This window comes from Boleophthalmus pectinirostris, unplaced genomic scaffold, assembly GCF_026225935.1.
Source record: "Boleophthalmus pectinirostris isolate CB_2022bp ecotype Guang Dong unplaced genomic scaffold, ASM2622593v1 HiC_scaffold_6, whole genome shotgun sequence".
NCBI lineage: Eukaryota > Metazoa > Chordata > Actinopteri > Gobiiformes > Gobiidae > Boleophthalmus > Boleophthalmus pectinirostris.
The window spans coordinates 30,723,878-30,740,128 of record NW_026571447.1 but is presented as its reverse complement, the minus strand read 5'-3'; the positions used below and the strand labels follow the sequence as shown (position 1 = coordinate 30,740,128).

At 39.6% G+C, this 16,251-nt stretch overlaps 1 protein-coding gene across 1 annotated transcript; it reads right to left on the bottom strand.

Moving 5' to 3' along the window:
- Nucleotides 1-4,819: 4,819 nt before the first annotated feature.
- nppcl (natriuretic peptide C-like) lies at nucleotides 4,820-7,705 on the bottom strand. The gene is made up of 2 exons (XM_020928083.2): nucleotides 7,607-7,705; nucleotides 4,820-5,125 (listed from the first exon to the last, which is right to left on the bottom strand). Exons 1-2 carry the CDS (start codon nucleotides 7,703-7,705, stop codon nucleotides 4,820-4,822), a joined length of 405 nt encoding a protein of 134 aa, XP_020783742.1.
- Between the last annotated feature and the right edge of the window lie 8,546 nt (nucleotides 7,706-16,251).

Sequence of the window (16,251 nt, the reverse complement as noted above, 5' to 3'; positions counted from 1 at the left end):
TGGCATTTCTATTCTATTAAAAATGCCTTAAAAACATGATTTCTTACAGTGAGCAGGCCCTCCTCTCCACAGATCTGACCTGTAACTTATCTCATCGATATAGATATGTTTAATGCCATACAGCGGAACATTCAAGAGAAAGCAATAACATCTCCATAGACACAATCATTCACATAGTGTAGCTTTAAATTTAGATTTAATACAGATTTTATGCCGTTTCGATTTTAGTAGTTAGTTTAGTTTTTATTAAATTTTTTTGTCTTTTATTTATTTATTTATTTATTTTTTGGACTGAGTTCATGTTTGCACCATTCACCTGTGACAAATCCGAGTTCATGCATCCTGACTGAATCCTCTTAGAATTTTATTTTATTTTTTTTTAAAGAATGCAATAATCTAATAAAAAAAAGTTTGTAGTTTTCCTTATGTCTCCTTTTATAAACACACACACAGGTGATGGAGCCACAGATGAACTTCTCAGACTTGGTGCACACATACCACTGAGGCTGGTCTCCCCGTCGCTGCTTAAGGTCGACAGGGGAAGAAAAGGTCAAACTAAGATTAGACTTTGGTGTTGGACTGTGCACTTGTTACGTTATACTCTGTACTGCAAACCCCTCCCCCCACACCACATGACCCTGCGCGCCACAGAGATCACACTTTATGCAGAACTTTAAAAATGACAGATGCAAAAATTGTTCTGCTGGTTACATTTAAAGGAGCCCTGTGTGACTTTGGAGACCTTTTCTTCACCAGAAAAGATATGCAGCTTTAACTCGTACATCTTTAACTCGTACATCTTTAAATCGCATCTTTAAATCGTGCAAGAGTGAGACTTTTAGAGACATTTTTCAGTGATAAAAAGTAGATCTATCTGGGGTCAGTTGTAAAGTTCAAACAGTTCAAAACCAATGAACAGTTTTTACAGACATGTTATAGCGCGCCACCTACTGTCTGATGCAAGCACATTCAAACACAAATGTATACACGATGTTTATATTGTAATACCTTAAACGTGCTTGGAACATTTCCTTTTATAATTATATTTCAACATACATATTGATACTTTTTAGTGACATCACACTGGGGGTCTTCTACATGTATGTGTATAGCGATTACCATGAAGACATACTGCACACATTAGTAAACACTACCATGAAAGTTTTCAAATAGAAAATAGAAAACTCAAGAAAAAATTCAAAATGGATTTAAATGACATATTTTCGGGAGCTTGTGATCAGTACTTTCACTGTAACATTTAGATGTGTTGGCTAATGCCTTGAGACTATAATGTTATTTTCTTCTTATTTATTTATTTGTAAAGGGACAGCACATATTAATGAACATTTAATATGTCACTATACAAAGATTACAGCCAGAGTGGTTAATTTCCATCTTCAGTCCCTTGGTATGTTGATGTCAAATAATCTACAGGACAGGGAAAAGTACAGCAACAATCACACAAAAATACACAACACCAGCACACTCACTGTACATACAATTAATTTTAAACCATTCATTTGAAATTTGAAGTCACGAGTTATGGCATGGTGTTAGTTTTCATTGAATTATTATACTATTCTTAATCCGGTTTTATTTTGTATTTCTCTAGCCATGTATTTTGACTTCCTGTTGTGTTGACTGTTTGCCCCGCCCTAATGTGTCTCACCTGTGTCTCATTTGTGTGCATATATATACCCTGTGTTCTCCTTTGCCCTTTGTTGCTTCATTGTCATTATCAGTGTCATGTCTGTTTGGATTTTTGTGTTTGGTCATTTTTTGTTTTATTAAACAACTTCGGAAATGCAGTCTTGCAATTTGTGTCCCACTTCTGCTCTAAATGTGACAAGGTTTTACCAGAGAGGAACTTAACAGTACAAATACTTTTTTTTCTGGGTAGATTGTGTTGAAATAAAACTCAGGTTAAAAAGCAGTGCCTACAGTTAATTTCACACCCCCGGGAAATGTTGATGGCATAATGTATCAATATGGTATTTTTTTCTACTATAAATAATTAGTGACCAGGCTTTCCTATTTACCCAGGACAGTCCCAGTTTTGAGCCCTGTGTCCCCTGTCCCAGCAGATTTATCCAAAACCATTGATTTGTCCCAGTTTTACACAAGAAATGTCCCAGGTGTCCCTATTTTTGACCAATCTGATCCCTGGCAACAGTAAAGAGAGGCATACATTGTCATTTCTTTAAGTAAGATACAGAAAAGCTGCTTAAAACCATGAAAACACAAAGAAAATTGACTATACTGGCTCACATTAGTGTCAGGTGCAGAACAGTTTCCCTTAATTGTGCACTCGATTTACAATTTTATTATTACCAATCACCACAAAGCAGGGATGTCCCAGTTTTTTATTTTGAAAATCTAGTCACTCTATGATAGAAACATGCAAGTGAAGGACCCCCAACCAAATAAAAAAGTTACGTAGTGCACCTTTAAAGCTTACAAGAATCCATTTTGTGCAATATAGACCCTATAAGAAAAGCTTAAGTATGTACGTTGCTGAAAGTAATCTAACCAAATCTCTGCAAAGTGCCTGGTTTACCCTTAGATGAGGCCCGACCACGCAATGATGAGCCAACCTGCGCCCACGCGGTCTTCCCCAACACATTTAAAACACACATTTACTGTCCACACTTCAAAATCCCGTCATTTTCTGCGATGAGACACTTTCACATTTTACATTTCAGCCGCAGGAGCCTGGCAAAGAAGCAAAGAACAAACCAACTCTCAACGCCACGACTTGACGCAACTGGCAGAACATTTGAATGGTAAAAATATACTTTACCCCGCAAAAAAAAAAAAAAAAAAAAAAAGCAAAGAGTGTTCATGCGTGATAAGAAATCAGCCCTCATAAATGTCAAATCAATTTATTCATGCAAATTATAGTAAAAAACACATTAGGATTAACAGATCTGTAACCATTTCTAAACATCCAGCCACATATTTAAAAGCGAAAATTTTACAGAAAGCTGCACAAAAATCTAAAATAAGTTTAATAGTTACTTGGTTGGAATGATTTAAGTGTAGCTAACATGTATTCTTCGTGGTGAGTGAAATCACAGAAGGTACATGAAGAGTCTAACCCGTTTCACACAACGGTGACGTTTACTCTGAAATATCAAGCAGGACTGGACCTTAACAGTTTGGGTCATGGGTCACGGGTCACATTTTCAGATGCGAGGGTCGTATTTTTAATGATCTGTACAGTTCAACCCACAAAGGATGGACTCTAGGGCACGACTATGGATGGACACTATAGGGTACTACGACTTAAAAAGGAATGTGCGGAAAATATGATGAGAAATGAAAGTGTTGCGCTCGTTAAAGTTAATTTATTCCTCATTGGTTTTTAACTAAGCTACATGAAACAGGAGAGAGAGAAGAGAAGGAGGAGAAAGAGAGAGATAGAGAGAGAGAGAAAGGGAATAGAGAGTGGAGTAGAGAGAAGAGAAGAGAGAGAGAGAATGTGGACATAAACAGAGAAAGAGATGGAGAGAGAGGAGAGAGAGAGGAAGAGGGGAGGGAGAGTGAGGATAGGAGGCGGAGGAGAGGGAGAGAAGAGAAGGGGGGAATAGAGAGGGGAGTAGAGAGAGAGAGATAGAAAGAAAGAGAGAGAGAGAGTGGGGGCACGCACACACAGGGAAAGAGGGGGATGAAAAGGAAAGGGAGAGAAGAGAAGGGTATAAGAAAGAGAGAGAGGGGGATATTGAGAGGTGAGAGAGAGGAGAGAGAAGAAGATGGAGTGAGAAAGAGAGAAAGAGAGAGGGGGGGATAATAAGGGGAGTAGAGAGATGGAGAGAGAGAGAATGGGGACACAGACAGAGAAAGAGATGGAGAAACAGGAGAGAGAGAGAGGGAGAGGAGAGAGGGGGATGAGAGAGAGAGATGGAGAGGGAGAGGAAGAGGAGAGGGAGAGAGTGAGGATAGGAGAGGGAAAAAAGAGAAAGGGAGTGTCGAGAGAGAAGGGGTGAGAAAGAAAGAGAGAGGGAATAGGCTCAGACAGAGAAAGAGATGGCGAGAGGAGAGAGAGAGACAGATGAGAAAAAGGGAGAGGAGAGGGAGGGGGTAAGGATAGGAGAGGGAGGAGAATGCGAGAAGAGAAAGGGAAGGAGAGAGAGAAGGTGGTGAGAAATAGAGAGAGAGAGAGAGAGAGCGCAAAGGGGAAAAAGAGAATGGAGAGAGGAATAGAGAGATGAGAAAAAGAGAGAGAGAAAGTGGAAAAGAGTCTATACAAATAAATGAATGAACACAATGCAATAGATTATAAGACATGGGAGGAATAACCTTACAAGATGAATTAGAACTAAACACGTTACTGTCCGAAAATGTCAAAACTAAACTCTACACATAACTTGTCTATAAAGGTGTTAAAGTCAAGCTCTGCATTTTAAATATATTCCTCTCTTTTAAGATCTATTCTAACAAACATGTACCACTTTTGTCTAGAGGCTGCGTTCACGACGTTCAAGAACTTCAACATTTCAAATAATGGAGGGCAGGGGCCTAAAAACTAAAAATGCACAAATGTAAACAACATATTTTATAATAAAGATCACAAATCTGCTGTATTAATCTTGTGACTAAATATTTAATGTAATAATAGTAATAATTTCATCTTTTTTTAGTTACATAACATAGAAGAAAGTTTTTAGGCCCAGAAACAGAAATATTCTCCCTAAACCAGCTCAAAACTGCTGCAATTAAACAGGAAATTCTAGCAATATTCTGCCCTCCAACTTAATATCAAACAGTTTTCAATATTACGACGTCACGTGAACGCACCTTGCCCTCTCCCCTGCTTATACTAACACCCCAGTCCGCTCATGGATCCGATCCGGTCCAGTTTGAGCCCAAAACATCCCCGGTCCCAGCCCCTCCTCAGTCGGTCCGGCTCTGCTCTCTTCTGATTGGCCAGCGCCCCCTTGAGCAGGCGCAGCCACTGGGTATCGGCGGCGGAGGCGGCAGGGGCGGGGTTCGGAGGGTACTCCCCGGACTTACCCCCCGTGGAGCCGGCGGAGGGGGGGGCTTCGTCGGGAGGGCTGTTCAGCATGTTCTCCAAGTCGTCCAGGGTCAAAAGGTCGTTGTAGCGTTCCAGAAATTGCTCGATGAACTGCACGAAGGGAAAAAAAAGATCAAATTTAATTGGCAGAGGGGACTTTAATTAAATCAGCGATACATCTCATTACTCCTCCCTTCCACTTCCTATGAACAAAGTACATTTGTCAAATTACATACGCACGAGGTCGACTGGAGATTTTTTGAGATCCTTAGACTTTGAAATCGAAATACTTTGCCCTACAACTACTTTAACATGCCCATATTGAGGTATTTTCTGATCTGTGTTATAATGTTTCTTCATCAAAAACAGACCTGGAGTTGTGTTTTGTTTCATTCACACATTGAACACATAAATCCTGCATTTTTAGGCTGAGTTTCTCTCTCAAAAACACTCCACTCCACCTTGTAATGTCATGTAGTAATACAGGAAACTCTACACACTTTCACTACAATTCTTTGGATGATTTTAGCCCTAGAATTGCCCATCTCTACTGAATTAAAATCCAAAAGCAGAGGCAGTGCTACCATTAGGCAAAAGGAGGCAGCTGCTTAGGGCCCCCAAACCTGGAGGGGCCCCCAACCAATTGCCCTCAGTGCCACTAATGTCCGAGGCCTCAGAGCAGTTTGATTTTCTCTCAATATGACATTAAATGAGAGTATTTTACTTTTAAACAATAATCATAAGAAAAATAATCATACTCATATGTGATGGATGTAAACCAAAATGTAATTGTGCTACCAAAAAAATAAAACTACTTAAGCAACCAAACTAATAAGACAAGTTTCCAATCCACCATAATTCAAATAAATAGAGATGTGCATGTCTCAAGAACAATGTGGAAAAACAGACAAAAAAAAATATTAAACAAAACAAAACATTATAGTGAGGGTGCCAAACTCAAGTTCACCTAGGGCCCCCAAATTGCTAACTCCACCCCTGGGTAAAAAGGAGCTGTTAACTTGAAAATGATCACTGTATGACATCAAAAGGTGGAACAGCACTGCAAAAAGTCACATCTAGGTTAGTTAAAATTACTTAAACTAAGAACATATGACTTTATTTTAAGTAAATTCTACCAATGAAATAAGTGTGTTTTTCTTAATTCAAGCAACATTCAATTACGTTTCGTATTTTAAGGAGTTAAGAGTTGTTTTATTTGCTTTATTATTATTATTTTTAAGTGTAGCAAGTTGTATTTTCATATTTTAAGTACAAAAAGTTTTGTTCCATTGGCAGATCATTTTACTAGTCAAGTGAAATTTACTCAAATCGTGATAAAACCTGCTTAATTTAAGTCATCTTAACTTGGATAGATTTTATTTTTTGCAGTGAGAGCATTTTGAGTTTTGCAGATGTAAACAGACTAATAATAAAGGATTACTCAAACATATGTGAATGAAACAAAACACAACCCCAGGTTTGTTTTTGAGGAGGTAACAACATTGGAACATGACTTAAAGTTCACAAGAATCCATTTCGTGTAATATAGGACCTTTGAAGACTGTGTTAATAATAGGAAAGTAAAGAATTCCAACTCCTTAGAGAATTATACACATGACTTGTTGGAGTAAGATAACTGGAATATTAAAGATGCACTAAGTAACTTTTCTGATGGAGGGTCCCTTATGCACCTGCTTGTCTCCATGGAGATGTTATGCTCCATGTTATGCTCATAATAAGAATTTTTTTGAGCAATAAAAACGCCCATAATGAAATAAAGGGTAGATGGACAGGGGTTAATCCCATATTGTGGAACATTACAAGCAACGCAATAACATCACCATGGAGACAAGCAGGTGTCAGAACCTCCACCAACATGCAGACATATACATGTAGACCCCCTGTACCTGTTGCTCCTCCTGTACCTGCAGATCCTCGTGAGCTTATAGAGCCTCCTGTACCTGTAGATCTTCCTGTAGACCCACCTGTATCTGTAGATTCTCCAGTAGACCCACTTGTGCCTTTAGATCTTCCTGTAGACCCACCTGTACATGTAGATCCTCCCGTAGACCCACTTGTACCTGTAGATCCTCCTATAGACCCACCTGTACATGTAGATCCTCCCGTAGACCCACTTGTACCTGTAGATCCTCCTATAGATCCACCTGTACCTTTAGTTCCTCCTATAGACCCACCTTTAGATCCTCCTGAACTTGTAGATTTTTCTGTACCTGTAGATCTGCCTGTGCTGAACCTGTAGATCCCCCTGTGACCTGTAGACCCCCTGTAGATCCTCCTGTACATGTAGATCCTCCTGTAGATCCTCTTGAACCTGTAGATCCTCCTCCTGAACCTGTAGACCCCCTGCAGATCCTCCTGTAGATCCCCCTAACCCTGTAGATCCCCCAGAACCTGTAGATCCTCCTGAACATGTAGACTCCGTGTACCTGTAGACCCCCTGTAGATCCCCCCTGTAACTGTAGATCCTCCTATAGATCTCCCTGAACCTGTAGATCCCCCCTGCACCTATAGACCCCCTGTATCTGTAGATCCTCTTGTAAAACCCCCTGTACTCGTAGACTCCCCCAGTACCTGTGCGGCGTTGGGGGAAGGCTGAAGCGCCCGTCCCTCTGTGGGCTCCAGGGGCGACAGGAGCAGCAGAGCAGCACACAGCAGAGCGGGACACAGCATGGCCACAATATTAGGCACAGGGACGATTTCTGATCTACGCAAACACCTGAAAGAACAAGACACGGTGAGACAGATTACAAATAAAACAATTAAAATGTCCACACAGAATAGTAAATCTTTAAAATTTGTTTGTTCTTTTACATAATAAAAGAGGAAATTTTTAATCCAAATTTGTAGTTTAAATGAAATAATTTTTAGTACCACATATCGAAATTTACTTTTTTTAAATTATTGATTATTAGCTTAATATTTGCTTTATATTATTATTGGCTTTGTAACATTTTACCATCATAAATCTTGTATTACAATGAAAATTTCTCTGACCTGGCCAAGATTTTAAAACTTAAATCAGGTTATTACTCTTGTTTTCTTGTTTTATTATCTACTTAATAGTTCTGAGATGCTTAATTCTAGTCTAGAGGTCGTTTATTTTAAGATAATTTGTCAAGTAAAATGATCTTGCTGCATGGACAGATAATTTCACTACTTTTAAGTCTTTTTCTGATAGATTTAAGTGTTTATATCTTAAATTTTGGCCAAGCTTTTTTGCAGTGCAGTATCCCTGGAGAATTTTGCCCCTTATAAAAGAAACCAATTAGTATTATTTTATCAAAGTAGTTGTAATATTCAATAAAAAATGGCAACATCTAGTTTAAAATTCTCTCACTGACAGTATTCTAAATGTTGCAAAGTTAGATCCGCTTACAAGTAAAAAATAACTGATGCCAAATGTGAAAAAGTGTCAAATAAAAGTCCTCACCGTGTCCGTGGAAGCTGTTGTTGTTGTTCCTCTCGTCTCGTCGTTCCTACAGACTCTGGTCCATGTGGCTCGGCTCTGGAGATGTTCACTGTGGGCACCTGCCGAGCATCACTATCTCACAGGCTCCGCCCACTCCTCGCCTCCCTGTCACAGAACCGAGGTGACATCTCTCTCTCCCTCTTTTCGCTCTCTTCCTTCTCTCGTCTCTTTCAGACTCCTCCTCCGCTCTTGTTTTAGGTTAGGATATTCTCTACTCACTCTCTCCCTCTTCTTTTTGCCCCTGTTCATTATTTTTGCTCTTTTCTCTCTATGTCTATCTCTTTTTTTCCCTATATTTTTCTGTCTCTTTGTCTCTTTTGCCCCCAAGTTGAGGTATTCTGTGTTCATACTCTCTTCTTTTTGTTTCTCTCTTTTCCCCATTTCCTCCTCCTCCACTTTTTTGCAATCTTTCTCTCTATCCTGCACTCTCTCTCTCTCTCACTGTTTCACGATCCTCCTCTCTTTCTGCTTCCTCTCTCCTCACTGTCTTCCACTATTTCCTCTCTCTTTCTTTTTTTGCTCACTCTTTCCCTCTTCCCCACTTTTATTTGGTTGTAGCTTCATCTCCATCGTTCTTTATTCGCTCTCTTTTCTCTTCTCTACATCTCTATTTTTGTTCCTCCTGTCACAATTTTTTGCAGTGTCCAGATTTTTTGCCCGCTCTTACACCTCTCTCTTTCTCTCTCTCTCCCTGTCAGTCTTTTTCTCATCGCTTTCTCTTGCAGTCTCTCTCTCTCTCTCTTCTCCTCTCTGTCTCTTTCTCTCTCTCCCTCTTTTGACAAAGATAATGCAGTTTTTTTAGTCAGGACAAACTCTCCCCCTCATCTCACATCACCCACACATGTCTACCTCCCCTCTTTTTCTCCTCTCCCTCCACCTCTTCTCCCTTCCTCCTCTTCCTCCCTTCTCCTCCTCCTCCTCTTCTGCTCCCCTCCTCTTCTCCCACCCCTCTTCTGCTCTCCTCCTCTTCTTCCTCATCCTCCTCTTCTGCTCTCCACTTTTTCCTTCTCCTCTTCTGCTCTCGACCTCTTCTCCCACCTCCTCCTTTTCTTCATCTCCTCCTCTTCTGCTCCTCCTCCTCTTCTGCTCTTCTCCTCATCTTCCTCCTCCTCTTCTCCCTCCTCCACCTACTCCTCTTCTGCTCTCCTCCTCTTTCTCCTCCCCTTCTGCTCTCTCCTCTTCTCCCTCCTGCACCTACTCCTCTTCTGCTCTCCTCATCTTCTTCACTCCTCCTCTTTTCCCTATTCCTCCTCTTCTGCTCTCCTGCTCTTCCCCGTCCTCCTCCTCTTCTGCTTTCCTCGTCTTCTTCTCTCCTCCTCTTTTCCCTATTCCTCCTCTTCTGCTCTCCTCCTCATCTTCCTCATCCTCTTCTCCCTGCTCCACCTCCTTCTCTTCTCCCTCCTCCTCTTCTGCTCTCGTCCTCTTCTCCTCCTCCTTTTCTGCTCTCCTCCTCTTCTGCACCTTCTCCTCTTCTGCTCTGCTCTTCTTCTCCCTCTTCCTCTTCTGCTCTCCTCTTCCTCCTCCTCCTCTTCTGCTCTCCTCCTCCTCTCCTCCCTCCTCTTCCTCTTCTGCTCTCCTTCTCTTCTGCTCTCCTCCTCTTCTCCCTCTTCCTCTTCCACTCTCCTGTTCTTCTCCCTCTTCCTCTTCTGCTCTCCTCTTCTTTTTCCTTCACCTCTTCCGCTCTCCTCCTCTTCTCCTCCCTCTTCCTCTGGTGCTCTCCCCCTCTTCTCTCCTCCCTCCTCCTCCTCCTCTTCCTCTCCGTTGGACTTTTCAGTGGGGATGATGTCAGGACTTGGACGGAGCGTGATTGTCATTGCCAAGGTGACTGTGTCGACTTCTAAAAACGCAAACACATAAAAAGAGCTGAGGAGGAAGGAGCGGCCATGTTGGAAGGGCCAGATGATGATGACACCTGCAAATATGGACAGTGGTTCCCAAACAGAGGGTACAGGGACCACCGGGGGCATGTACACACTCGGCAGGGGGTCTCTTACCATTCTTGACCAATTTATGACTTCAGGAGTTTATCCAGCTGTGATTTCAACTCTGTGTGTGTAGAGATGGAGAATATTGGATCCTCCCCGGTGATATTCAGACTATATTAAAGTAATCCATCAGAAAAAGTGCCTCCTATGTGTTATTGTTGTGATGGAGATTCAATTAAACAAAGTGCAAAAATATAACTTTGGCTGGGTAGAAGGAAAGAAACTCATAATGATCGATAACTTATGTAGTATTTTTTTTTTTTTACTTGGCTTGGTTTGACTTAAACCAGGCTTCCCACTCTTTGTCACTGACAAAATTTAAAAACGTTTCCATGACGTTTTCATGACCTAAAGTGAATTTTCCATGACTTTACAGCACATGTGTAGAATTGATCAGACTTTTAGGGCTTAACCCATTCCACTCACCTTATGGTTTGGGATTATAGATTTTTAACATTCAAAATACTGTCAGTGCATTTATTGTCGTTTCTTTTAAGCAAAAAGCGCACACGTTCGGAAATAATCATAATAGCTGATAACTTAATAGAATGTTGTAGTTACTAAAACTACTTTTCCAAAACTTTCTTTGAATTTACAAATTTCCATGACATTTTCAATTTCCATGTCTTTTCTGGGATGTCCATGACCATGAGAACCCTGTAAAAACAAATGCGGCTTTCAATTTCCTGGACATTCAATCTTTTAAAGGGCTCATATTATGATATTTTTTAATCTATGTAACAATGGTGTTTGTTTCCTTTCAAAAACACACTCTGAGTTGTGTTTTGTTTCATTCACACGTTTAACACACAAACCCTGCATATTTACGCTGTGTTTTTCTTTCAAACAGAAAACACTTTTTGATGGTGGAAAGGTGGCTGAGTGGCTTTAGTACTCCTGCCTGGGTGTTCCGGTTTCCCCCATCAACTCAAAACATGCTATATACCAGGGGTGTCAAACTCATTTTGGTCCGGGGGCCGTATCCAACCTACTTTGATCCCAAAGGAGCCAGATCAGAAAACTCATGGTATATTTACCCCAAAAATAGCAATAAGTTCAAATATTTGTGCAGAGAAACAAATCTATTACAGAAATCTTTTTTAATTGATGAACTCTTTTAGAAAATATTATAATATTATGAACAACCTGAAACTTTAAGAAAAATGCAACTGCACTCTGTGTCCACTTTTCTCATTTTTGACATTTTACTGATGAGGGTGTCACGGTCAACAGTCAAAACGATCGTCCTTTAAAAGCATTTGGAAAGGACCTACTGTTTATAGTACATACAGTAGGTCTCCAGGAAGAATAGATGATAACTAAGGTCACTTAAATACAATCAATCAATGAACCTGTCCAGACGACAGGTGGAAATGAGCACTGGTGCTACAACCTGGTACAAAGCATGTCTCCTGTTAAAGTTAATGTAAATTGTGCACTGTCCCTGTCTCATTAAATAAATAAATAGATGTCATGTGGTAATACAGGAAGTGCTCCACAGTGTTTTTAAATGCCACACACCTTCATCAGGATCGTTTGGATCATTTTAGCCCTTGATTTGCAATCTCTGCTCAACTAAAGGTAAAAAAGCTGTTAACTTGAAAAATACTGCAACATGATACAGAGCATTTGGAATATAGACAGATTAATAATAAATGATTACTTAAATATGTGAGGTGAGCATTATAACATGACAACATAACATAACAAGAATCAATATTGTGTAATAAAAGACCTTAAGTAAAAGAAGAAAGTTTGACTTTTGTGTTAAATGGCAAAGAACTCCAAACCACATACTTAGACCGACTAGACTCACAGGAGACCTCTCAATTAAAATAATTAAATTAAGCTTTTAGAAATAATTCTTTATTAAAATTTGATTGATTACTGTTCATTCCTACACACTCATATCTGAAATATTACGCTGCAAGTTTTGTTTTTATTCAGCTCTTTTAGAATTGATTTTCACTATAGACAATTTTTTATTTTTTTTTAAATAAATCAAAAGTGCAGTTACAATATCCATTTTTGCTTTCCACTATCTTTATGTATTTTATAAAAGGCACATTAATTATTGACATTGAGTTGCAAAACAGTGATATATAAAAATTCAGCAAAATTGAAAATATGCCAAATAATACTGGTATTGGGAATGGTTCAATAAAATACATTTTGAACATTGGGCATAAAGTGAAATCGTGCTCTTGTGTGTTCCATTTTTACTCTCCGAATCATTTTTGAGCAAAACTAAAACCTCTAAGAAGACCACATTAGTATTGGTAATAGTCAACAAAATAGTCCACAAAAACCTTAAGGACATTTCCAGTCAATATCACCGAACATTAGCACAGACCTAAAACTTCACCAGTGACATCTAAGAGCCCTTTTTAGTTTTAGAAGCATTTCCCAGCATGCACTTGTCCGTGAGTTAGTGTCTTGTCAGGTCCATCTGCTCCTTGTAATTTGGCTGCAGGGGGTCAGACTCGAAAAAGCAGAGACAATTCAACACGTCAATCACTAAGAGCAGTCGGACGTGTTTTCCTCTGAGCAAATAAAGCCCTGCCAGCCCACAAACACTCTTCACTTCAGGTGCAGCTTCTCATGGCGATGAAGACAATGATGAAGACTGACAGATGGAGTGACCATGGGGCGACAGAATCCACGTATCACTCATTCATTTGTTTTTCAAAATAAAACCAAAAATAAGAAAACGAAAAAACAACAAATTTCTTCATTATTTGTCTCCAAAATCAAAATGAAAAAATGGATCATGATTCGGTTTTTCGATATTAAGTTTAAATGAATAATGGAAAAAACAAATAACGGTCGATTCTCATTTCCGTGACTTAAACTGCGATGCTGAACCAAGACTAAACCAGGTCTAAACTAGGTCTAAACCAGGACTAAACCAGGTCTAAACCAGGTCTAAACCAGGACTAAACCAGGATTAAAACAGGGCTAAAACAGGAACAAACCAGGACTAAACCAGGTCTAAACCAGGTCTAAACTAGGTCTAAACCAGGACTAAACCAGGTCTAAACTAGGTCTAAACCAGGACTAAACCAGGACTAAACCAGGACTAAACCAGGTCTAAACTAGGTCTAAACCAGGACTAAACCAGGTCTAAACCAGGATTAAACCAGGACTAAACCAGGACTAAATCAGGACTAAATCAAGACTTAACCAGGTCTAAACCGGTCTCAGTCCTGGTCTGGTTCCAGTCTCAGTTTTGATCACCTGACAGTCTACGCATGCGCACCTCCAGGCCCGTCCCAACACTCCTGGTTCAGTCCTGGTTCAGTTCTGGTTTAGTCCTGGTTTATGACTGAGACCAGGACTGAGACCGGGACTGAGACCAGTTTAGACAGTGTTTCAGTACACGAAAAAAGGAACATAGGACAAAAATGCTAGAAGGAAACAGCGAAGGTGAAACACGAGCAACAAAACACAAATCAGACATTTCTGACCACTGTAAAAGAAAGAACCACATTATGGACTTGGAGCAAACATCATTGGGACAGAGGAGCGCATCGTCACTGGATTAAAGAGGCAATCGAAATACAGAAACATGCCCACGGGACTATAAACCGGAACGAGGGGGCTTTTTTACTCTCACACACCTGGGATACTGTCCTGAGGAAGTTGGACAGCAGGTGGCGCTGTCGTCCTGCCTCCCTTGGTAGGAAGACAGCTCCAAAACCTGTATAAATCAGCTGACCGCACACATCACAGCAACATCACATGACCACTCTGAAGAAGACCACAGGGAGCAGTCGAAACTAGGAGTGTAACAATATCCAAATCTCTCGCTACGATATTTTCACGATATACATTTCACAGTATGATATTCATTGACATATTTTGTGGAGGCTTACAAAACTGTTAATATGCTACTTTTTCCTCTTAAATTGCCTTGACAAGACTTACTCCAAAGAACTATGACTTAAAAGTGCTTAGAACGGTTATTTCTTCTTGTAGTCTGCACTGAAATGCAAAGAATCATGGTTTATGTAGTTCTTTTTTTTGTGCTATTGCTGTAACATAACTCTTAATTTAAGCAAACGATACGATATCACGATATTTCGGTTATTGTTATATCCCTAGTCGAAACTGTCAGGTATGAAAACAAACTCTTGGTCTGAAAAAATAACCTAATATCAAAACATTGTAACATGGTCTAAAGCTCACAAGAGTAAAGTTCACATGATATAGAACCTTTAAATTTCAAACTTTAATTTTGATACCAAATATTGTAACAACTAATAGGGAGCCCTTTGTATAAAACCTTTCAGACATGTAGTTTATATTCTATATGTTTTAAACTTGACAACTATAGACATGTTCTGAAATACATTCTTGGTAGATTAGTAGTTTATATTTCAGTTTGATACACTATAAACTGGATCTTAATAACAACTGCAAATCTAAAAATACATTCTGGTGCAAAAAACCCACATTTAAAGACTTTTTTCGTAGATTTAAAAAAAATAAATAAATCAAAACAAGCCTTTTCCAAAATCCCTTCCACATTTGACCTAACATTGAAGTGTACAAGTGTAAAAGAACCCCCGTCCACCTTAGTGACATTTAAAGACGCTGTTTAAAAGAACATTTGTCCTCATAAACCCTGCTCTGGTGTAGCAATGTGTTAGCTCATCTTTTGGCAAGTGTTTTTATATAACAAATGAGAAATGTTCCCTCGCTTTTTTAGAGGATGGTGTTTGGGAAAGGGAGGGATAAGAGAGAGAGAGAGAAAGAGAGAGAGGTGGGGCGGAGAACTGAAGTCTGAGAGGAGAGGTGTAGGAGGAGAGTGAGGAGGTGGATGGTTGGGGAGACGAGTACAAAAGGGAAAATACAAAAAGGTAAGGACTGGGCTACAGGTATGTGGGGGCTGGAAATGCATTGTCCACAAAATGTATTGAAAGTTGGCATGAAACGGTAAAATTTGGAGTACACTTGTTTGTCTATTGTTCAATTAATCAAACAGAGCAAGTAATCTTTGTCAATTGTCAGCTTGGTCTACAGCCAATCCACTCTCTAAATGCATGTTGATTGGAACAGAAATATTGGAAAAGTCTAGACAATTTTGCTATACAAGAAAAAAATTATAAATGTTTTGCCATATTGCCCATCCCTCGTCTTTATTCCCATCGGACACCATTTTAAGGACCATTTACCCTTCAATAAATTTGCTCGTTGGCAAGAGTCCCAATATTTCCGAAAACTGTCAAAGTTTGAGCAAAGAGCTGCATGAATACGAAAAAACACACTCTTTATCATTTGATTTAATATCTAGTAGAAAACTGAAAACTTGGGAAACTTTCAGATGAGAATAAACAATAAGTTTGAGTGTATAAGTCAGGGCAGTAAGAGTCTTTGCAAACTGTGGCAGAAGCACTGTTTGAGACAAGGACACTGCAGCACCAAATATAAGCATAAATCTGGATGGTCCTGGGCAACGGAATACAAATAGATGCAACTGTCAGACTGGAACAAGTGACCGAGCCTGACTCTGTAGAGCTGCATCACCAGTGCACAACTACAGCCTGTGTGATTTAACTTTGTGCACATTCAAATAGCAAAGAAAATTTTCATTATTATGTAAAAATGACAAGCTAAAATAGTTTAAAGCTCTACAAACTTGTTATGAAATTTATGCAATCATAAGACTCTCAAACTGTTACTGGGCATATTTTTAAAGGTGCACTGCATAACTGAGTGGAGGACGTCACGCACTTGTTCTATGGACAAGTTTGTTACTG

Bases quoted from the DNA above. Each gene is read 5' to 3' on its own strand.
- nppcl (XM_020928083.2), bottom strand. From the start codon at position 7,705: ATGCTGTGTCCCGCTCTGCTGTGTGCTGCTCTGCTGCTCCTGTCGCCC. The intron at 5,126-7,606 runs GTACTGGGGGAG...CCCTTCGTGCAG, and splicing joins CTTCCCCCAACGCCGCACAG to TTCATCGAGCAATTTCTGGA.